Source organism: Pholcus phalangioides, unplaced genomic scaffold (assembly GCF_987345545.1).
Source record: "Pholcus phalangioides strain wild (caught in Gottingen) unplaced genomic scaffold, Ppha-v1.0 ptg000010l_1, whole genome shotgun sequence".
Taxonomy (NCBI): Eukaryota; Metazoa; Arthropoda; class Arachnida; order Araneae; family Pholcidae; genus Pholcus; species Pholcus phalangioides.
This window is the reverse complement of record NW_028301603.1, coordinates 1,452,193-1,477,910: the sequence shown is the minus strand read 5'-3', so window position 1 is coordinate 1,477,910 and position 25,718 is coordinate 1,452,193. Positions and strand designations below refer to the sequence as shown.

Genomic DNA, 25,718 nt, shown 5'->3' with positions numbered 1-25,718 from the left:
GAACCAAATGACTAGGGATAAAAATTGCACGTTCGCCCAGTGGCCCATAAGGGCCGGAGACCGCAGCGTAGAATTTCGAAAGAAGTAGTCTGGAAAAGACTTGTGGGCAAGAAAGAAGAAGAAGCTGGCATGTTGAAGTGGGAGAGATTTGAGTATGGTCTAAATACATGATGTATACAAAATATATATATATACACAGCGCCTCCACTGCGACGGGAAACGAAGAAACAAAGCCTCCGTCCACAGTGCTGGGCATTCACATTGGAATTACTCATATACATTATTTTACATTACAAAAGTTTCCCTTTTTTATACTATTGGGAATGTACATAAACATTCCTATACCGAAAACCGGTGACAAAAGATGAGCTCGCGTGACCACCCCCTGCTCCTAGTATCTACTTTCTTTATAACTTCATGAGTTGATCTTCCTGATGCCTCCGGCATATCCCAATCCAGTTGCCACTTTGCTATCCTGTTCCGCCAGAGGAGAGACTTGGTGTACGCACAAAAGTCTGCGGTATTGGGCGCTTCTTTAGGGGCCGTTCAAGTATTACGTCATCATCGATTGGGGAGGAGGGGGTTTCCGATTGGCTGACTTTTAATGACAAGGGGGAGGGTTGGATAATGCTTACGTCATCAACCACCCTTTATGAAAATATGAGTTAGGATCCAGAATTTAATTACGCTGTAACGCATATCCATACGAATCAGCTTATACAAAAGTCTATGCTGATAAACCGGTTACGATTACGTTTTGTGTATATTTGTCATAGTAATTTACTTTTCAAAAATATCAACCGTTAAAGTTTTGCGGCAGACTTGTTGCTCCACTCTGCATTATTGATTAAAAAATGTTTATAAATATGACACTGTATTGATTTTTATGAGCAAAATATTTTTTATTAATTCTGTTTTGAAAGATCAACAGTTGTTATTTTTATTTGATAGGTGACAGGGCTTATTATTTACCTGGATTATTGAGTGGTCCTGAAAGGGATTTCTGAGAGTTTCACCTTCCTCTTTAAGCATGAATGAGTGTAAATTTCAATGAATGCCATTCCTGTTTTGCATTTCTGCCGATACGGGCGTCCACCAACGTTTCTCCGGTTCTTACGTGACATGGCTGCTATAATAGAATTAAAATAATGTATATAAATAATGATATTGTATTAAAAAAAGAAAAGAAAAGGGAGTGAACTTAATTACGGCTGAAAAACTACATATAAATTTCCCAGAATATAACTTAGACGTTTTGCTCTTGTATCGATCTCATTCATATACTAGTACTCAATTCAATGAAGAACTGGAATTATATTTAAAAAAGGTGAACACAAATTTATTAATTGTTGGTGATATTAACATTGATTTGTTCAATAGTCTCAATATCTTGATGTATTAAAAACAAATGGATAAGTCCTTTTACATGAAGAAATTACTAGACAAACAGACATAACACAAACACGTATTGATCATGTTTTTTACAGAAATAAACAAAACTGTGCTCGTGAATTTACTCTTTTTAAAACCCAAATTACAGATCACTATCCTGTATTGGGATACATAGACTTTCTGCAGAAAAAAACGAGTAGTATAAATGAGGAAAGTAAATATATAAAAATCATAAAGTATGAAAAATTTGAAACTTTTATCTCGAAACTGAATCTCAAGAATGTCATTGAAGATGATAACGCTCATAATAAATATAAGCTATTTATTAATATTTTAATGTTGAATTCAAATTTATGGACCAGGACAGTAAAACAAAAGCCTAAAAAAGATGAGGAAAAATTGGATAAATGAAGATATGTTAAAAAGAATCTATATATATAAAATTGATTTTCTGCGTGTCTGTGTGTGTGTATGTTCTCTATACAAATCTACAATTTTAGATCGATCGTTACCAAATTTTGCATATATACCAAATGGGACCCGACTTGAACGATAGGCTACTTTAAAATTTCGTCAGAGCAGGGCAAATGCCCCAAATGGGCAAAAAACCGTAGGGCAACAATGGTTTTTGGGCTTCAACAATCACTTTCCGAACATTTACTGTGGTTACCGTGGTTCCCTAGCAATGCGTTTCAGACGTGTATATGCCTTTACAATGGTTTGTCATTTCTTCAACGCTGTCAGTATATGTATAATATTTATACCTTTATAATGGTTTGCCACATTTTCAATACTCCCAGCAATGAGGGTTTTGAATGACGTCGTTATCATCATTAGCCTCGCTTTGAGGGTCAGGAAAAGGGTGATTCTCATAGAAATCAATGTTAAAATTGCCGATTTTAATGTAGAAATGCGGAAATTGGGTGGGGTTTTCTGTCACGTCAATAATTTTAAAAACTGTATTAAGTACTCGATTTTTGAAATATTGAGTTTACTTAGAGATATACGAAGCCCAGGAGATTAAATATGAAGTGATTAGCCAGACCTAGTTTTGAGTTGAGGTGAGATCCATGCAATAACATTGATTTCAACTTTTTATTTATATCTTCTCAAGCATGAAAATTAATACAAGGATGACGTCACTCTCCGCTACCATACGAAGGTTTTTAACAAATGGCGTTCACCCGGAAAGTGAAAGGACGTAGGTTCGATTCCCCGTAGGGGCAGCTGAATTTCTCTCTTTCCGAAATATATCTTCGCAACAGCCAGTTGTTAAAAACCTTCGTATGAAAATTAATGTCTCCGTATTGTCTTTTAATGTTCAACTGCATAGATTCATGTGTGTTAGGTTATTTTAAAATTAATTATGGGCCCGTAAAAAGAAAAAACTCCACAGCTTTAATTAAGCATTTTTTGAAGCAGAAACAGGCAGAGAGGGATAACTTGAAGTTCGGGGGGGGGGGGATCGAAATACCTAGCACCCTTTAAAAAATATATATATATATTTATTTATTTATTTTTACATTTCTTTAAATTTAGATTTGCTTATTTCATGAGTCGCGCAGGAAGTCGCCATATTGGTTAACTTAGACACTGTTTACATGTCCCTCAAAGAAAGAGGGAGATATCACGTTATTCAAAACGACTCACTGAAGAAAACCCGGGCAACGCCGGGTATTATAGCTAGTAAATTATAAAGAAAAACTCTTTTTCTTTATAATTCCAATTAAAAACTTCCTCTCAAAGTTCAATTACAACTGACTTTTCATCGAAATCTCTCTCTAATCTGGAATCTCTCCTCTTGTGTTCGCCTACTATTTATAGCTCTGGTCGAAACTTCGAGGAAAAGAATATTCCACAAATTTCTATTTCAGAGTAGCAGGTTTGTGGCGCCACTGTCTGGAGGGGCGTAACCCTCTGGAATGTTCTCTCCAAACCATTTATACAAATACAAATACAACGCCGCAACAGGCAAAATGCCCAACGAGGTGGCTGAGAATTGACGATATAGGCGATGTAACGTTACAACCGAGGCCCTCAATTTGAACGAAATGTATTTGTTACGGTAAATGTGATAAATCAGTTATTACGCAAATTTTTCCAATTGTTTTTTTTGCATAAATCGATCCAAATATAACTTGGAACACAGGATGAATAGTATGAATATATTTTAAGAAATGTATCACAATTTTCTTCAATCTCGTGGAATATTAGGTGATTAATCGACTGATTTGCTTCTGTATATTTCAGCCGACTTGATATTTATAGATTTTTTTTAATGTTGAAAGATTAAATGATTGTCAGACTCATATGATATATGTTTTAGACGACTTCATATTCTATCTTATTCATGCATCGAAATGCAAATAGTAAAAAATGAGGCACATGAATCACAATAATGTAGCAGAAAATGTCGAAGAATTTTGAGAATGTATATCTACAGTGCGATTTGTGTAGTGAATTGTAGGACATTAAAAATCTCTTTCTAGCAAAGAAAGGCTCCCAAGGTGATGCCTTGCACAAAGTTTGAAAAAAATTACCACTGACTCTGTTTAAATATTCACAGAAATATTAAAAAAATCCGGCGGAATTATTATATATTGTGAGCTCTTGGCACAGGTCAGTACTTGATACGTAAATGTATAATGCATACATAATGTAAATGTTTGTAATGTACTGTACTGTGTACGTTTTAATAATTTAGCGCAGAAAATGGAAGTCCAAGAACATAAATATTGTTACAAAAATTATCTAAATAGTTCTTTTTTTTCATTTATTATGTAATTTTTTCGCCTGTAAATAGTTATTATCTTACGTAAAAATGAGAGTTAATGCATTCCTCTGTAAATATCGCCAAATTGGCAACAAGCTTGGCGAAGTTTGATGACAGTTCCGATGATTTGGCGAAGTCCGGATAGTCGAGATTCTAAAAACTACTTAATTTTTTTCATAATTCTCTGAAGTCGACCTTGGGACCCTTTCCTGTGATTAATTTATTACTTTTACTGGATATCATGCATGATATCCGAGCATTATTGGTGAATTTGACAAATTCTGAGACTTATCACTTTTACCGACAATTACGCATAATAACCAAGTGTCGCTGGTAAATTTGATTAATATGAAAAAATACCAAACGAGTCTAATATGTGTGAGGAATATAGTCGGACTTCGATGTAATGGTAACAAATTGTACGATCGTACCCCGATATTATGATACAATACATGTACTAATTGTCATGTATAGTATATCATATAGTACGATTTATCATATTATCCACGCGACACTTGAGTATCATGCATAATCGCGTGTAAAAGTGATAATTTTTTCAAGTAATTATTAATTTTACCAACGACGCTTCGGTACTATGCATAATCACCGGTAAAAATGATTAATTTAGGGAAATTTATCAATTAACCACCGATGCTTGAGTAGTATGAATAATCGCCGGTAAAAGTGTAATAAATTAAGAGAAGTTCATCAAACTTACCAAAATGCTCGATGATTATGCATAATAACCGGATTTATCACATTTACCGTAACATATTCGCTGACTGATCAAATATCTTCTACCCTATTCGTGTAGGCCTCTTATTGCTTACTTTGCCAGGGTCTTCTCAATGACAGTCAAGCCCCGTAATGTACTGTTTTGCCTCTGTTGCTGCTGTTACTTTTGTTGGCAAATGACAAGGAATCGAATTTTCAACACACAATATTTGTTTTCCCTACTCAAGGGTATAAGAATGACTATGATGATGATGACGCCATTGTTCGGAGGTTATAAAAGAAACGTACGTGAAAGCATTCGTTGAAAAGTTCGGGTGGTTGGTTGGGAACCTTTGTGGTTTGGTGCCGAGTAGAGTTGAAGTCTCTTTGGCCCCTCTTTCTTTTTCAGGTACCTACCATTTTGCTAAATGGTCACCTACTTAAACAGAAAGTAGTCTGTAGCAAGTAGGGTGACGAATTTTAAAGAAATGTCCCATTTTTACTCATACTTTCAACGAGGTTCATTCGGGTTCATAATCTTACTGAAATCGTAGATGATATAATTTTCATTAATAATGATAGTCATGACTTGAAGAGCGGGAGGGGGCAATATGACTAATATTTCATGGGATATATTTCCCCGTAATTTCGTCCATTACGATTCAAAACTGTCCCGTTATGTTCAACTTTTTCAACGGAGTCGACATGAAATTTTTTTCTGCATTGATAAAATCTGTGAGGGACTGAGAATTTTCCCAAATAATTGCTGAATACAATAATTCCGGGCCGTACGTCCGACGTAATTTTTTTGGGGTGGGGCTGGAAGGGAGCCCACGACGGTCCAGAAATCCTTAAGCTTGGGCCCCTTTGCTGATATGTTTGGCAGGCCCAGAATAAGATTTTTAGCAGGACTCTCCATAGAAATTTCCAGTGAAAAGAAACTTTAACCCTTTAAGTGACAATCACAAGACATTTCAACTTCATAAAACCCTCTTAGCATTGACAAGGCTAGGTATTTTGTAAAGTTGATTTCTCAATGGAAAACTTTCCTCTATACTCCTGAGTTTGCAACTGCTGAAATTCGGCATCTACAGCCAATTTCATTAAAATAATATATAAATATATGATATTTTTAAGAGAGTTTGGGGATTTCTAATTGCCTCTGAATCATTTCTTTCAACAATTATGCAATCATTTCGTTTAATAACTATGAAATCATTTCTATCACTGATTTAAAAATTATTTCTTTCATTCGTTCTTAATTTATTTTTTCACTGATACCGAAATTATTTCACTTAAAAATTATTTTTGACAGTAATTCTGGAATTATTTTTTCACGAATTAGAAGTTTTTATCACTTACGAGAATTTTCAATAGTTCTGGCCAATCATAAAGTTTTTTACAAACCAAATTAAAGGTGCTCAATATGTCCACCTTGGGATGCACGGCATTTGTCTATGCAGTAGTCAAATTCGTACCAAATTTTTGTGAGCATGTTTGCATCCACGGCTGCTGTTATACGTATCTTCAGTTCGGCTGACGTAGCTGGAAAGGGAGGGACATGAACGTAGTCTTTTATAAGCCCCGACAAGAAGAAATTGCACACTGTGAGATCCGGCGATCTTGGAGGCCAGTGATGTTTAACTGAACCGTCAGGTCCCGTACAGCCGATCCATCGTTTAAAAGACAGGCCCGTTGCCCCCCCCCCCCCGGCTTTTGAAAATACACTAAAAACGGTATGTATACATATACATACATTGAGTACATGTGCTCTGCCCTCCCCCCCCCCACCCTGGAAAAAGTTGAAATGACGGCCCTGTGTCCGATTTGCTGACTTTTGATGACAAGGGGGAGAAGGGTTTGGATAACGCTTACGTCATCAACCACCCTTTATGAAAATATTAAATATTTTTAGTGGCATCTTATACTCGGTGAGCCAAAAACGAGAAAAACCTTTCGATAGTATGTGGGCACTTTTTGAAGTAACATTCCCCTATTGATAAGTGCCCTACAGAGCCACTTCCTCCTTCAAGAGGTCCCAGAGCCTACAGATCCTTCAAGTGCTCAGGAAATGTTTACGGGCCGCTTAAGTGCTCTGGAAAGGTGCCACTTATCACTCAAGTGATCCATAATTAGCCGCGGATCACTTAAATAATCTGAGAATATACCGTGGGTAACTTGATAGTGATCTAGAACCGCACTGGGGGCTGCTTAAGTGCTCCAAAATTATGCCACATGTCACTCAAGGGATCTCTAAATGTGTCACGGATCGCTTAGGTGTTCTGGAACTGTGTCCCGGGTCATTTAAGTGATCTGAAAATGTGCCACGGGCCAATGAAATGCTATGGAATTTTACCACGGGTTACTTAAGTGATCTGTAAATGTGCCGCTTAGTTCATTTTTACAAAATTAGGTTTGAGGAGGGCAGGCCGCATCAGATAACCCCCAGGGCCATATTCGGTCCGCTGGACAAGGGCCTTTATGCGATTTACCATACGTAGCTTAGAGCATAATTTCCCAACCCTTTTTGTCCCATCGCCCCCTTCTTCAGAAATTTTTTCTTCCGTCGCCTCCCCAATTCAATCTAACCTTAATCTAATCCCATAGAATCCTATGTTACACCCGTAGCTTCTACCGCCCCCTGGAACATCCCCCTCCCCAGGAGGCGCTAACGCCCACGTTGGTAATCACTGGCTTAGAGGGTGGGTCGCAATGAATTTCTCATAGAGAAATTTTGAGTTCTCACCCTTCAAATAGCATTGAAATTAACAGAAATCGATTATAATAACTTATAAAGGTGTTTTCTTCCGAAATTTCAATTTAAAAAAATATTTTTTTGCCTTAAAAATGCATTTTTGATCGTCGGGGGGGGGGGCGAGCCCTCCTATACCCCTCATGTTACGTCTCTGATCCGACCAATATGCGTCAGGTTTCAGAGGGGCAGAACTGATGACGAAATTTTGCTAACAAGGGAAGGGTTCCGAGTTTTGCTAACAAGGGGGGGGGGGTCAAAAATGGTTAAAAATTTACTGACGTAATACTTGAACGGCTCCACAGTGAGAAAAATACTCGTCTTTTCTTTAAAATTTTACAATTTTATTTCTGAGCTAATTTACGTCGTATGATTTTCCTGGGACGGATATGCTGCTACCAATTATAACGTGGAACAAATTATGAACCACTTACCGTTGTGTTGCCACTTTTTATTTTTCTTGCGGGTCCGTATAATTAAATATTTCATAATTATCCACGGGCTGTAGCGGTTCCAATTTGACGAGAGAGTCATCCACATAATTTCTTTACTTCACGATAAGTGACCCCCCCCCCCTACCCGTATCCAGTATACGTCAAAGCGTGTGGGTGCGAAAAAAATCTTGTTGACAGCAACTTTGTTTATAGGAGTTTAGGCTCTGCCAAACAAGATAGACACGCATATTTCATTTATGTCATCAAACGATGAAGAAGAAAGCTCTTTTTTTTGCAAGAACTGTTGAAGAAGCGTATACAAGTGTATAATACCGAATCTGTTTGTAAATAGGAATAATAACAATAAAAAAATGAAGCTTCCGTTAAAAAAGGGACGGTAATGTTTGAGTGTGAAAGGCGTATCCTGTCAACACCCACTCTGAAGACATAGCAGCAAAAATATTTTGTGTGACCGATCTTTAAAAAATATTTTTTTCCCGTCTTCCAGATAACTTAATAATAATAACTACACTGCTGGCCACCCAAATTGCAACACCAAGACAAGAGATATCGCAACAATATTTATTTTGTAGATAACATGTTGACCAAGCATCAAATGATTAAATTTATAGACTTCTGTGAAGTGTGGTTCCTGCCAAAATCAGTAGCCAGAGTAGCCGCCATTGTTGGAGATCACCGATGCCACACGCCTCGGCATTGATTCAAAGAGACTTTGGATGTGTTCTTGGGGTACAGCAGACCAAGCAGCTTCCACGCGTTGCCAAAGTTGATCTGGTGTGGCAGCTGGGGATGTAATCTGGGTCAATCGTTGAGCAACCATGGACCACATGTTTTCTATCGGCGAAAGATCCGGAGAGCGAGCTGGCCAGGGAAGAAATTCAATCTGGCGATTGACGAAGAAGCGTGCCACGTGTGGTCGCGCATTATCCTGTTGAAATATGGCTGTGGGCAAGCCCTGAAGGTAAGGAAGGACAACTGGCTCCAACACCTTGGAGATGTAGCGCTGGCTTTTTAAAGTACCGGCAATGCGTACTAGAGGAGTGCGAGAGCGATATCCAATACCGCCCCATACCATAATACCCGGTGCAGGACCAGTGTGGCGGTGCATAACGCAGCTGTTCAGCATCCTCTCTCCACGGTGTCTCCAGACTCGAATCCGACCATCGTGGTGTTGCAGACAGAAGCGTGACTCGTCAGTAAAGACAATTTCATTCCATTGTGCCGTCCACATCCTTCTTTCATCGCACCATTGGCGGCGGAGACGTCTGTGGTTCTGCGTCAAGGGTAGACGAAGCAATGGACGTCTTGCGGACAGACCACTCTGCTGTAAACGGCGTCGAATGGTACGCGCAGGCACTGGATGATGCGGTACAGACTGAATATGCTGTGCTATGGTTCGTGATGTGGCTGAGCGATCCGTCACTGCCATACGCACAATACGCCTGTCATCACGTGAAGTGGTGCACTGAGGTGGATGCGATCGAACACGTCGGTCCGTCGTACCCTCCTGCATCCAACGATCACATATCCGCATTACAGTTGTTTGGTTTCGTCCAACACGACTACCGATTTCCCTGAAAGATAATCCACAATCTCGGTAGGCCACTATCCTTCCTCTGTCGAACTCGGATACTTGATCAAAAGATGATCGCTGTTTTCTACGAGGCATAATTGATCGTTTTTTTGAAAAAACCACAAGAAAAACACAATTGCCGTACTTCAAATCGTCGAAATCTCCAAGCCTTAAATAGCGCTTTGAAGTGGCGCCACAGGCGCGCGTGATGTGCGTCTGCGCTGAAATTCTAATCATTTGCATATCTCACCTCCGCTAATGCATGTTGTAAATTTCATATTATTTGCATGCTTCCTTCAGGGTGTTGCATTTACGGTGGCCAGCAGTGTAGTACTGCCAAACAACTGGGAATCAAGAGAATTCTAAAAATTATAAATGAAGGGTTATCAGAAGCAGAAATCCGTAAATACCATGTTCCGAAAATGAACTTTTCTGCTAAGCACTATTCGGAACTATGCGCATGGGATCAAGTGCTAGTGACTGAACCACCTGATTTTTATAAAAAATCAGGAACCGGACCCACAAAAATTATCCGAAACTGCTTTTCCATCTATACCGAATTTTCCTTGTCACACACACATGCAAGCAGTTGAACGGTGCGTACGACTCTTAACTGAAGCATCTGTTGCTGTATCAACAACCGAGAGTCGTGAAGGCTTCATTCAAGCCAGAATAAAATAAATTAGTACTCTTCCATCGTTTGAAAAGATAGCGGACTATTTTGCAAACAAGTGAAATGTGACCGTGAAACAGTTAAACAGAGAGTCAGACCCATTTTTTAATAAATGGTCTAAGTGAAATGTAATAGTGTGATACGTTGTTTTTTATTTTTATAATTTGGAACATGGTTATAGTTTTGTCCGCGTCCCCCCAAAAAGATAATATTTAAAAAGATTTTCATAATGTGCACTTAGAAAAGTCTTTTTGCTCAACCTTTAGGGTCCGTGAGGAACCTCAAGGTATTAAAATATTTTCCTAGATTTTGGTATAACGTCTTAAAACCTTGAAAGGCATCTTTCGGATACTAAGACAACATCAATTTCCAAAAAAAGTGAAAAAACACCCTTTTTCGTTCCACCCTAGTGATTACTCCCCGCCCTACTTCTGGATCCACTGCTGGTCTTAGATTACTTTTGAAATACAAAGTTTCATTCAATGTTTTTTCTTCATTGATAGATTCAACATTGTGTACAATGTACTTATAAGAAGGGGGGGGGGGCGGGCACCAAAATCATTTAAGTGCTTAGGGCCTTCAAACATCTTGATCCGGCCCACCCGGCGTACACCCTGCTTTTTATAGGACTCTGATTTGCATATTTCCAGTGATTTTCTTTCGTGCAGCGCTCTCTATCGAAAAAATTTGAGCTAAATTTTTTCTGTATCAAAAAAAAAAAAAAGAATCACCCTTTCCTGAGAATAATTCTCTCGTGAACCGCATTCAAATTCATAAATTCCTTTAATTTTTATGAATTTTTATTCTACTTACGAACTTATGGGACACCCTATACATCAAAAGAAGTTGGCTCGTGTTTCAGACCAAGGGCGCTCAACATTTAGGAAAGTGATTGTTAGAAAACGAGTCGTAGGCCATTTACGTGATCTGTAAATAAATATGTCGCGGGTCACTTTAATGATTTGGGAATGTGCCTCGGGTCAATTAAATGATCTGGAAATGTGCCGTGAGACACTTGGGTGATGTAGAACAGTCCCACTGGTCACTTAAGTGCTCTGATACTGTTTCGTGGGGTCACAGAAGATCTGGAACTGTGTGTCGCGATTCACTCAAAGATCTGTAAATATGTCGCGGGTCACTCAGTCAGTGGCGGATCATGATTTTGGGAGGCCCCAGGCGTAACCTGATCTGGAGGCCCCCCTATCAGGGGCGGATTAAAGGTAGGGCTGTCACCCCCCCCCCCCCCCGAGAGCAGAAAAAAAAATGTTTTCTACGTTTTTGACTGAACAAACCAAGAAAATAAATTTGCTTAAAAAAAGGGGGAAAATTCAGAATTTTTTCCAAAAAAAATCAGAACCGTCCTGAAAAATTGAACACATGGTCACTCATAGTCATTTCATTTTACGAATTCTTTCTTTGGGGCCATTTGAAGGTCGTTGTTTGTAGCGGAAGTCCTCAAACACCGTATCACACTTGAACAGTCCATTTGTTTGGCATACGCATCCATTGCATAGAGAGACACTGCAGAAAAGTGGCTTTAGAATCCACTCTTTACTTTTGTCATGTCATTGCTGAGCAAGGGAGCCATTTCTAATCCATCATTTTGTGCTTTCATCCGTTTGCAAAGGAGGACAATATCACCAGTGGCGGATCATGATTTTGGGAGGCCCCAGGCGCAACCTGATCTGGAGGCCCCCCCTATCAGGGGCGGATTAAAGGTAGGGGCTGTCACCCCCCCCCCCCCGAGAGCAGAAAAATTAAATGGAAAAAAAAAAAGATTTTCTACGTTTTTGACTGAATAACAAACCAAGAAAATAAATTTGCTTAAAAAATGGGGAAAGATTTTCCAAAAAAAATCAGAACCGTCCTGAAAAATTGAACACATTGTCACAACCACCGCCCCCACCCACAAATTTGCGTTTATCCACCACTGCACCCTTTTGGCCCTAATAAGAACGAGATGGTTCACTAAAATGAACAATATTATGAAAATCATAACTTTTTTTTTATTTTTGCATCACCAAAACCATAAACACAAAAATAAGATAAGGAAATATAATGATATTCTCTGGTACTAGATGAAAAATAATCACACTCCCATTAAAAAAAAAAAATCGCAGTAAAATTCTGCATCATATTTTTAGTAATCTAAAATGTCCGTCCTGGTGCCTTCAGCCACACGGCAAAAATGGAGATCCGTCATAGTTTTAGTAATTTAATATTACTGATTAATAAAGATTTGATAATATCTCAAATATAATATATTTGATTTGATATAAAGATACTGATAATATTTAATAGAAAAACATTTCTTCAATAGAGGGAATAGAAGGAAGAAATTATATCAGAGTAAATATAAGAATTATATTTTTAATGGAAGAAATTAGTTCAGAATGAATTAAAATTATTGTCAATGAAAGAAATTATTTAAAAAATTTTTTTTAGAAATTATTATTTTTTATTTGTTTATTCTATATTATTTTTACTATTATTATATTAATTATTATTATTTTCTCTTTCAGCCACCTCGTTGGGCACTCTGCCTGTTGTGGCCTTTGCCTTTGTATTATTTGTATTCAGAGTGAATAAAAATCTTCTATATTATGCCCCCCCCCCGTTTCGTTTAATAACGAAAAATGCCACAGTATAACATTGTGGCCCGCGTATTTTATAAAATGTTTCAATATGGCCTGCTATGCCTCAAAGGTTGAAGACCCCTGCAGTAGACTCTCGCTAATCCGGTACGCAGGGGCGTAGCCAGAAATTTCGTTCGGGGGGGACCACTTTCATTTCGGGGGGGAGACCAAAGTGACAGAACAATGGATTTGACCATCTTTTTCCCTTTTTTCGGTCATTTTCTCACATTTCGGGGGGGAACCAGACCCCCCCCCAAGTCCCCCCCCCCGGGGCTACGCCCTTGCCGGTACGTATTAGACCACGGTGTGCCAGATTTTACCGAAATTGCTGGATTAACTTTGAAGAAACCCATTGAAATAATATATGAAATTTCGTGCAAAGACATAGTCAGGACTTGATCAGCGATTGAGAAATATTAGAACGTGTTAAGGGGTTAGGGCATCAGGAGAAAAATGACACCACACCACCTAAATATCCTGGACTACTGGACGTGCTGGATTAGAGCACGACCGAATTCTCGAGAGACTACTGTAGTTGAATTGAAATGCTCAAATAAAAATTTATCAGATAATTTATATATTTTTAGTTTTGCTTACCGTTACTTTTGGAGATTCTGCAATCTAAATCCTAAAGAAAATCTTGAGGATCGGCATGAAAATTTTTTTCATTACAATAACACACATTACAAATTACATTAACAATAAACACTTTTCGGTCTGACACAAAGATGTTGTATACCCAAGCCTCCTTGACCAATCCAAAAATGTAGCTCTTTTTTTTAGAAAGACGGAAAAGAAACCCCCTTGATTTTTTTCAGCCGGGGAGGGAGTGTTAAAAGAGAAACAGAAAAATCACGTGATTCAGAATGCATGTCATTCAGCATTCATTTCAAACCCCACTTTTTTTTTGTCATATGGTCGTATGGTTCCAGTCATAGATTGCAAATGTATATGTTGTTTGAACCAGCTTATAGTATTTCATTCAAACAAGTGGGAGACAAAATCACAATAAGAGCTCTACTACATTCATTTTAATTAGTACGAGTGTCTCTTCCTGTCGATGTCGCCGCTTGTCGATAGCCATCTTGCCATCCATTATACTGTATACAAAAGCTTACACCAAAGCTGTCGTATTATTGGCGCCTATAAAAGCATTTAATACTGTGGAATGAGACATCTGTTTATGCCTTCACTCCAATTTTCATTTCGGACAGACATTAGGACCTGCTGTTCTCAACACTCCTGGCCCTTGAGAGCTGCGTCTTGTAAATTGTTCTTTTCTTTCAGTTCCCGTTTTTCTTCCATAACTCTTATACGTACAGTATACATAAAAAAAAAAAAAAAAATTGCGGTTAAAAAAAAAAAAGGGAGAGCAGATACTGTACTTAGTTCAAGAGATTTGTTGATGCGCATGTAAATTCATATGTAGGATGAAGCACACAACTATTTGGAGGCCCCCCCGCTCTGCCAAGGCCCTAGGCGCGCGCCTCATGCGCCTGTGCGGTAATCCGCCACTGCACTCAGTGCCGTGTCCCAACGCATGGGCTCACCCGAGCAGGCCTTGGTTCCTCACAAAAATGAGAACTGGTTGAAATTGTCGAGAATTTTCCAATTACGGCCTCAAAAAATCACCTGGCCCGGGTCCCGTGATGCTCCTTCAGACGGCCCTGGGGTTACTCAATGATCTGTAAATATGTCGCAGGTCCCTTAAGCGATGTGGAACTGCACTGCTGGACATTTAAGTGATCTGTAAATGTGCCACAAATTCCTTTTTTCTTTTTCAAAATTAGGTAAGAGGTCATGGGCCACATTTGGCCCGCGGGTAAAGGGTTGAGCATCGATGTGTTAGACAGCACTCTTGACTTGAAGACTATTAGCTCTCGTTCCATGATTTGCTTGACCGCAAACAACTCGCTCCATCGTGCGCTTCTACCCTGTTTCGAGTCAAACAATGCTGCTACTCGATGCGGTCGGCGTGAACCATCATTAAAAGTAGTAAGGGCCGTTCAAGTATTACGTCAGCAAATTTTTAGCCATTTTTTACCCCCTTCCCCCTTGTCAGCAAAATTTCGTCAGCAGTGCCCCCCCCCTACCTCCTAACACATATTGGTGGGATCAGAAACGTACGCGGGAGGGGGGCCATGGGGGCTCGTGCGCCTCTTCCCCCCCCCCCCAGACGAAAAAAAAATTTTTTTTAATGCAAAAAATATTTTTAAAAAAATTAAAATTTCGAAAGAAAATAGCTCATATGTTATTATAATCGATTTCTGTTAATTTCAATGCTATTTGAAGGGTAAGAACTCAAAATTTCTCTTTAAGAAATTCATTGTGACCCACCCTTTAAGCCATATATGGTAAACCCTTGACCCGCAGACCAAATGTGGGTCCTGAAGGTTCTGGTGTGGTTTGCCCCACAAACCTAATTTTGTAGAAATTTTTACAAATTGCTTAAATGACCCGTGGCACAATTCCAGAGCATTTAAGTTGGTACATTTACGTGGCACATTTCCAGATCACCAAAGTACGCCTCAAAGATCACTTTCACATTCAAAGGTCACTTAATTAACCCGCGACACAGTTCCAGAACACTTAAACGATCCGTGGCACATTTAGAGATCCCTTCAGTGACATGTGGCACAGTTTTAGAGCACTTAAGCTGCCCCCAGTGTGGTTCTACATATCTCTCTAGTTACCCGCGGAACATTCCCAGATTACTTAAGTGATCCGTGGCATAATTACAGGTCACTTGAGTGATGCGTGGCACAGTTCCAGATCACTTAAGCGGCCCGGAAACATTTCCAGAGCACTTAAGCGGCCCGGAAACATTTCCAGAGCACTTGAAAGATCCGTGAAACATTCAGAGGTTCACTAAAGTGGCTCTCGGAAATAATCAATAAGGAGAATGTTAGTTCAGCTGCCCAATAACTATCGAAAGGTTTTCCCCGTTTTTGGCGCACCGAATAAGATGCCATTAAGAATATTTCATATCTTCATAAAGAGAAGTGGGTGGTTGATGACGTAAGCATCATCCAAACCCCCCCCCCCTGTCATCAAATCAGCAACTCCCTCCCTGCCATCGATGCTGACGTAATACTTGAATGACCCCTAAGCTACCTCGATGGCAGAATATGCTATAGTTAAAGATGTTTATTGCGGCTAAATTTCGGCTAGCACGTTATCAGGATCAATCGAATTTTAATTCTCAAGTTAGTACGACCAGAAAATAATACAGAGTACCGTTTTGAGTTTGAATCGCAGTCAACGCCGTCCCTGGTGGCCAATTGCGCGTGATATTTGTGTGTTTTCTCCTTCGGGAATCATTTCGCCTGTTTTCATTGCAAAACAACTGAAAGTTTTATTTGTTCGACCAGATATAACGTTAAGCTTGGTCTGCAATTTGATAAGGTGAGTTATTGTTTCATAGATTTCACCAATTATATTGCAGTAATTTAGGTGATTGTGTTTCGTATATATTGCGTTTACTCAAAGCATCCTTGGTGATAATTAATCTTTATATAAAACATTTAACAACAACTTCACAGTTTTATTGAATCCGTAGGTCTGAAACGGAATCGCGACCCTATCGAAGAGAGAGGCATGGCGGCTCCGAGCGCCCCGTCAAATAATGCGCAAAACCCGCCACCATATTATGGACAAAACCCGCCGCCTTATTACGGACAAAACCCACCGCCTTTTTATGGACAGAACTCACCACCATATTACTGGCCAACTGCTCCGGATACGCAGTATAATCCAGGCTCTTCACCTGTGACGCAACAGCCGGGGCCTTACTACAACTATCCACAGCCTGGCCAGACCGTGTACGTATAACACTAACTGTATACACAACGTTATTTTTTAAGGCACGTCCTTCGTCTAAATTGCAACAAGATGCATAGACACGTGGCCATCTTTCGACACTGAAAATTTTTGTTGTTCTGACTCTGTTGATGGTATACCCATTGGTGATAAATAGCAAGACGCACAAAACATTCGATCAAAATCTATTTCTCTAACATTCATTTCACGTAGTCTCTGGAAAACTGCATTATAGATGGAGCCCCATGTAAGTTTTCAATCCTTTGATTCCCCCAAATGTCGCATTATCGATAACTCAATGCCGATCTTCTACACTGGTAAAGAACAATTGACTTCACCGGGCAGTATCCCATCAAAACATTGTCATTGGAGGAACTCTAGTGATCTAGTAGGCTTTTGCTAGATGCGTGACCCAAAACCCTAATACAGTGGTTCTCAACCGGTGTTCCCCAGAGCCCTTGCAGCTCCGTGCGCACTTCCCGAGAGCTCCGCGGACGATCGAGGAAAATAAAATAAATCAGTTAATTCTTTTTTATTTTTTGGTTAAAGAAAGACCATACGCTATAAGACAGGGTTCAAGAGACAGATGGAAGGAAAACTTCCAAAAAAATCAACATCTTTACATATAGCCAGTTTTCTATATATCTTGTATTAACAAGTGGAGAGGACATCTTTCTCTACATATATGTCACCATATGGTGGCCCTGATGTCATTTACGAGCAATTACCTGATTGTTGTCACTGTCCTTCCCACAGTGCCGTTCAGCATATACGCTTCAACGGAGAGATATTATATCTGCTTTCATAGCTTAGTGGTAGAGCACTTGTCCAGCATACGAGAGACTGGGGTTCGAGTCTCCGGCGAGGCAGAGATGGATTTTTCTGCCCAGAAATCATCATTTCTCCATGTAGCCAGTTTTCCGTATATCTTGTACTAAAATGGGGTCCGCGAGTCAAAGGTTGACAGACATTGCCCTAAAACTTCTTTGACCCCTCCAAACTTCTAGCTGTCTTGGCATTTATTGGGTTGCGACACTTTTGTGATGAAATTTTGATGGATGTTAATACCAATCAAAAAAAAAAAAAAAAAAAGATCGATTTCGAGTAACCCGAATATCTTTTATATCGAATGAAAAATCTGATCGAAGATCCACCCATCCATTTTACGCAGTCTCTGTGAAACTGTTTATACCGTTGTACAAACGGTAATAAGTATATAAAAATGGCTACACACGTAACTGCAAGTTCGACAAGAATGCATGCTCTATCTTCTTGTGCACATGCATGCGATTTTTCTTTCGAGCTCGGGCGATGGTGCACTCGCTTTGGCTGCGTTTGTCCTTGTGTACGGAGGAAAAGCGCCAACAAAAAACCAACACCAAGCTTAGCTCATTGAAAAGTGAAGACTAGTACAAGTTTGTGGAAAAATTACGGGTATAGAGTATACACATCTTCAGTTTTGCTCAAGCGCGGCTTGTACAGTTGTCAAACTGTGTCAAAAATGGCAACGGCCACCTTTGTTTACATACGTGTGATTTACAAGCTCCCGATTTTTGACTAATAAGTAACGAATTATCCTTTTAAATTAGGTATCAACGTTAAAGGTAGGAAAAATAATGAGTATATTGTCATAAAATGTGTTAAAATAGCTAATTATGGTATTTCTAAAATAGAAATATAAGCATTGAAAATACATAAACAAAGCAACGTGATTGCAAGCATCTATGTGGTGCACGTGCTGCCATCTATAAACCGCATATCAAACTAAGAACTTTATTTCGGTGATTCTTTCTGTTTCGAATTTTCTCTACCAGGCAAATTATTATATATTTTGCTCTTCTCCGTTCTTTAAAATGGGAGATTTGAAGTGTAGTACCTGCGGGGACGAAGTGATTGATAAAAACGAATTTTTCTGCTGCAAACAATGTGAATTATATATACATCCAGTTTGCGCAGGTTTTAAGGAAGCTACATTCAGAAAAATGTCAAAAGCAAAGAAAACAGACTATACTTGCCCCAAATGTGTCGCAGCAAATCAAGGACTAGAGAAAAAAACCAGCAAAGACAGTGAATTGGATGACAATTTCAAAAATTTTGACAATATGATAAGAGAGCTGAAACAAGAAATGAGAAATACCATCAAGGAAGCAACACAGGAAATCATCGAGAGACAAAAACATCTGGAGAACGAGATACAAAATGTGATAAAGGCAATCGAATTCAATTCAGGGCGTATGGATGACATTGGTAAGAAATTAGAGAACGTGAAAGAAATAGTGGTACATCTAACAGAGGAAAACGAGGAAATGAAATTAGAGAACAAAAATTTGAAGACTGAACTTAAAGAACTAAAACAACGAATGAATGATATTGAAACGAGAGGCAGAAAAAACAACGTAGAGATCAATGGAATTCCTGAAATTGAGAATGAAAATGTTGATGAAATACTTCAAAAAGTGAAAATAAACTTGGATATTCAACAAGAAACTGTAATAGAAAGTGCACACCGAGTTCCAACGCAGAACAACAAGAAACCTAGGCCGATTATTGTAAGATTTCAAAGTGAAAGATCAAAAACCATCTGGATCCAGCAAGCGAGAGGACAGAACACGTTAACAGCTGACCAAATCAATCCTAATTTTAAAGACAACAGAATTTATGTCAATGAACATTTAACAATAGAAAACAAGAAGCTTTTTTTTATGGTAAGACAATTTAAAAATGCAAACGACTACAAATTTGCATGGGTTAAAGAAGGTAAAATTTTCCTCCGAAAAGATGAAAAGTCAAAAATATTGCGAATAACAGAACAAGAGCAATTACACAAACTAGACACAAACATAAATGGAAACTGATATTGATCAAATATCTGCACTAAACCAAAAACCATTGGAGGATATTGAAGAGGTTCAAAATTTTTTCAAAAGACCCGCTAACACAGATAAAACACTAACATTTTTAATACTTAATATACAAAGCTTAAGAGCAAATTTTGACAACTTTACAGCATTTTTAAAGTCCTTGAATGTATCAATAGATATTATTTGTCTAAATGAAATATGGATAGAAACAGACGAATTGATTAATTATTATATTTCAGATAATATAAATGACTATTACAGTTACGCAAACTGTAGAACCTATAATAGGTCAGGAGGAGTTATAATGTATATAAACAAGTCAATTAGATCAATACAAAAAAAAAGCTATAAATTCCAAACAGCAGAAGAACTTTGCATATTTCTCCCTGATTATGAGCTAGAAATATTTCAAATCTACAGATCACATTGTTATACCATATCACAATTTAATGATGAATTGGAGTTTTACATGTTAAATTCGAAAAGTAATACATTAATAGTGGGAGACATAAATATTAATCTTTATGGAGAAGACATAGAAACATCAAAATATCTTGATATAATGGCATTAAATGGATTTCATCCATTACATGAAAACGTAACTAGAGAAGGAAATGGAACTAAAACATGTATTGACCATGCTTTCTATAGAACCAAACAAACAACCACACAAGAATTCACTGTTTACAAAACACAAGTCACTGACCATTACCCAATTATAGGTTACATCAATTTTTTGGAAAGGAATATAAAAATCAACAGAACAAATGAACAAATAACGATAATAAATTATGAAAAATTTGAAAAATTCATTTCAAATTTGAATTTAACGACTATTATTGAAGAGAGTAATACTCAAAATAAATACAAGCGGTTCATGGATGTGATAACATTAAACTCGAACTTATGGTCTAAAACAGTTAAAAAAAATCCAAAAAAATCCAAGAAAAAATGGATCACCAAGGAAATTATAGATAGAATAAATTACAAAGAAAAGTTGTACAAAAAATACAAAAAATATCCAAATATAGTATCCTTTGAAATAGAATACAAGAACTATGACAAAGAATTAAAAAAACTCATAAAAACCACAAAACTGAAGTACATTAAGAACAATTTCAACACTTGTGAAAGTAATAAAAGGCTGCAATGGAAATGTATAAATGAAACCATTTTAAACAAAAATATAAACAACAAATTACCAGAATTCCAATGTGCTTCAGATATGGCTGAAAGATTCAATGTCGATTTCATAAACAGAAATTTGGAGGATGTAGAAGAAAATGAACATTATTTTTGCACAGCACAAACAAATAATAATAATGGAAGTAATTCTATGTTTTATTTTGAAACCACTGATGCAATAATAAATGATGTGATTAAAGAAATGAAAGAAAACAAATCAAGTGGGTACGATAAAATTACCCCTAAAATGATTAAAATTATTTCAACATACCATTTAGACGTAGTAAGAAATCTCATAAATTCATCAATATCAAATGGACTTTTTTATCCGGAACTCAAATATTCCTTGGTACATCCAATTTACAAAAAAGGAGATGCAACCGATTTAATAAATTACAGACCAATTTCTATTCTACCTGTTTTTTCAAAAGTTATGGAAAAATGTATGAAAAAACAACTTCTAAATTTCTTAAATCATCAAAAATTTTTTGCCACCAACCAATACGGATTCCAAAAGAAAAAAAATACAGAAATGGCTATAATTGATTTATGTAATCGTTTAAACAATGGATATAACTTAAACAAATACTCAATAACCGTATTCCTAGATCTTAAACGAGCCTTTGATTACGTTGACCTTAATATCCTAACTAAGAAACTTTACTCAGCTGGCATCCGTGGTAATATATTGAAATGGTTTGAAACATATTATTACAATAGACAACAAGCAGTTAAAATAAATGAAAAAATTAGTACATTCTTGGAAGTAAAAAAAGGCGTACCTCAGGGATCAGTTCTGGGACCTGTACTTTTCCTCATATATATAAACGAATTTTGTAAACTAGAACTAAATGGAAACTTAATATCTTTTGCCGATGATACAGTACTGTATGTAGAAGAGATGGAAATGGAAAATTTATTAAAAAAAGTAGAAGAAGACCTTTTCAAAATAAATAGTTGGCTAAGTAAAAACAAACTGCAAATAAATATTCAAAAAACTAAATATTTTTGCTTAAAGACAAAAAACATAAATAATTTTAATAATATACATATAAAAATTCATAACCATTCCCCTACTCATAGCATATCATACTGTAACTGCCAAGAAATAAACAGAGTTTTCGACTACAATTATTTGGGCATAATAATACAGGACGACCTAAAATGGAATTTGCATTGTGGAAAAATAACTAAAAGAATTCGAACTTTTGCAGCGGTATTGTATAGACTTAAAAATGCAATAGATGAAAAATTTTTTAAAGATATATTTTATGCATGGATATATTCAATTGTAACGTATGGAATCTGTGCCTGGGGTGGTGCATATTATACTAACATAAATAAATTAGATAATATATATAATAAAATCAGATTCACAATAAAAACTAATCCCACTAACCAAAACAAAACTGAGTGCCATGCATTATCCATAAGACAAAACTATATATACAGAATAATAAAATTTGTTATAGCAAATGAAGAATGGTTAATAAAGAATCGAAACAGATCTTCAAGTAGATTAAGTATGGAATATCAAGTGCCAAAAACAAATAAAACTCTATTCAAAAAAAGTTTTAGTTACACTGCTCCAAAGGTATTAAATAAATACCAAACTGCTAATTATACTAATAAAAGATTGAATTATAATATTTTTGATTTTGCAAAGAGCATTGTGTTTGAAACAATAATACAATAGAAATATTTACTAATACCTATACGTTTATTTTATTTTTACAATACGTGTTTAATTTTTGTGCATAGAGATATCTAACATAAATATCTATATTTTCAACAATTTTCATGAACACTAATCACAATTTGAAGAGATAATACTACGAACAAGATGTATTTTTAGTTTTAATTTTAAATATTTTCAACATATTTTTTTGATGTTTTAAAAATCCAATTATTGTGCGTGCACACGATCATAAATTACTAATGTTTTTTTTTTTTTGTTGTTTTTTTGTTTATGATAATAGAACAATAATGAAAGTTGCTTGAAAAATAGAAATATAATATTACAAATTATTCGACCTTCTGGAAGGACAAGTAGTCCCTTGAGGGTCACAGAGTGGGTGTTTATGTATGTCCATTTGTCCATTTTTGTTTATTTATTATGTATTTTGTTTTGTCATCTGTCTTTCTTGTGTATTTTGTAACGTGTTCTGTTTTGTCCAATTAATTAAAAAAAAAAAAAAAAAAAAAAAAAAAAAAATTCATTCAATCTTCAAGCCGCTTGTAAAATCAAAACGCTTCTTCTCCTACGAACGAAATTCTCCTACAGACATTCAAGCATGCTTTTGCAAAAATATCGAGCATGCATATTTGTTCAGCTTGCAGCCTTCTTACGCGTGTAGCCTCCTTAATATTTTCGTTGTAGAATTAGTCGGAAATATGCTTGTTTCTCTGCGGGAGCGTAAAAAAATCCTTTTTTTTTTCAGTTTTCTTTTGTGAAAAATAGATGAAACTCAAACTCAGACGTTGAAAATTTAACATAATAAAAAAAAAAAAGTTGTGATACAAACACCAAATCTGGGTTCGAATCCTACTCACCGACAATATAGTGATTGGGGCACTCTACCATTACTCAATAAAATCTATTCCCGTCCCAAATAGTGTAACAAACTTATCAAAGAATAAAGGAAATAAATAAATAAATTTATAAAGAGAGAGAGAATAACTGGAATATATGCGTACTCTATGTATTATCTATAATTTAAAGAATTTCATCTTGAAAACAAAAATTCAAATCATCACAGGATGATTAATCAGTCTACTGAGCTCATAATCCGAGCTCTTTAGTTACTGTACGCGTGTTTAGGAAGACGTCACCGTGGACAAAGGGTACTGATGTCGTATAATCAGCTGAAAATAAATAGATAAACGACTGTCCACGATGTACAGTGGAGTAGAATCGATAAGCTTTATCATAAAATGAAATCAATTTATCCTTCTCTTCGGCAATCAAGATATATCTCCCTTAACTTGATGTTTTGCATTTCGTCAATTGCCAGATATCCCGCTCAGATATGTCGTCCTCCTTAAAACCCTCTTAACTTCGGCAATGACCAGCCCAAATATTTTGTGTCGATACCTCTCCTATAAGAGCACATGTTTTCGTTCCCTCCCAACCGCTACTGCAGAAATCTTTAGCTTTTTTCTAGCCGCGAGCACTGCGTCTGTACCCATCATCAAAAGAAGAGCACCCTTACGCCAATTTTAACATACTGATGAGGATGATTTTAATCCTTGATTGCAATTTGTACCTCGTGTTTAATCGCGACGTTGATTAAGAGCACGAAGTTAGACGTGGGAACGGAGCGTTAGGGGTGCTATAGTGCAGCGTGGTGTTCGCGAGCAACAAGTTGAAGATGCCTGCGCTAGTGGGTGGAGTTGACTTCAGTACACATGAATAAAAGAGTCGCGGTTTTTGTGTGAAATATAACTTTTTTCCCTTCCCTTTAGGGTAGTATAGGAATACGGGTATAGAATTAATCATGAAAAGAAAAGCTAGAGTATTTCTCTTTCTCGATTAATTTTCCTTGGAGTCGGGAGGAAAGCACTATATACCATCACCAGCTCAAAATATGTAATTCATCATCTTGAAAAAAAAAGCGGCATTTTAAAGAGAGTTTGATTTCAAGGAAACAGTTATTTTCCGGATATTATGCTGAGGTGAACTCGGAAAGAAAAGTCACCACGCTTTCGCCGGGACTCGAACCCAGGTCCTCTTGCATACCGGGCAATCATGCTACCATCCACACCATTGGAGACATCACCCTGCCTTCCTTATTTCACGCCTAATATCCGGCATAATATCCGGAAAAAAAACTGTTTCCTTGATATCTCGGACTGAGAAAAAAACCATCTATAGGGTTCAAGGTATCCATCTATATCTCACTCTAAACCGTCCCACCCGGGGGACATTTCCTGAAGTTAAGAGAGGCTACTAATGCCTCTACTTCAGCGCCTCACGCCACAGGGCGTGAAATAAGGAAGGCAGGGTCATGTCTCCAGTGGTGTAGATGATAGCATACGTGCCCGCTGTGCAAGAAGGTCTGGGTTCGAGTACCACCGGAGACGTGATGGCTTTTCTTTCCGAGCTCACCTCAGCATAATATCCGGAAAAAAACGGTTTCCTTGATATCTCTCGGGCTGAGAAAAAAGCTATCAATCTCTAGAGTTTGGTTTTTTGCCAATGGAATTTATAAAACCACAGAAACGGTAAAGTTGCAATGCGTCATTATTACACATCATTACATATATTTTTTTAGTGAGTAACTAACTAACTACTTATCAATAAGTTTGTTTTTTGAGGTTCTCGTCGATTCAAGAGACAATTCGTATTTTGCATAGCTACGTCAGGGAGACACAACCTGCGCAAACAGGATCAGGTCTGCAGGATTGCCTGCTGTGTACCATCTGCGCGACGCTTTGCTGCTTCTGCTGCACCGACGACATGATGTATTGCTGATGTTATTGAATGACTGTTCTACGGAGATGTTGCAGAGTTGTTTGTTCGTGGACTGTTCTCCGAATTTTCTAGAATAAATACACGATTAATCTCATAATTTATCATATTTTTCGTTCATAGTGTTTGCGTTTTTTCATGAGGGTTAGAGCTTGGATTGTATGCGTTAAAAAAATTGCACGATATGCTCCAAAAAAGGGTATAGTACGCTAATATACAGGATGCCCCGTACGTGCTAATGCGACCTTTATCTCATCAACCCTTTGAGGCATGATTCCGGTTTAAAAAATGCTTAAATGTGTTCAAAAATTACACTGTACCAGTTTTGAGAGAGGAAATAACGTTGTGTCACAAAATAAAAAAAAACCAAATATTTATACGGTGCCCCTTGTGCTTTAACTTCCAATTGGAAAG

General features: G+C 37.3%; 1 protein-coding gene across 1 annotated transcript in view; it reads left to right on the top strand.

Annotated features, from left to right (window-relative positions):
* LOC149080737 (uncharacterized) overlaps positions 1–25,327 on the top strand; it is a 36,382-nt gene extending 11,055 nt beyond the window's left edge. Inside the window, exons 2-3 of the mRNA XM_089237285.1 lie at positions 16,528–16,789; positions 25,190–25,327. Of these exons, the coding sequence (XP_089093411.1) occupies positions 16,566–16,789; positions 25,190–25,307 (342 nt within the window). The 5' untranslated portion in view covers positions 16,528–16,565 and the 3' untranslated portion in view covers positions 25,308–25,327. The remainder of the gene's footprint in view (positions 1–16,527; positions 16,790–25,189) is intronic.
* The last annotated feature ends 391 nt before the right edge of the window (positions 25,328–25,718 follow it).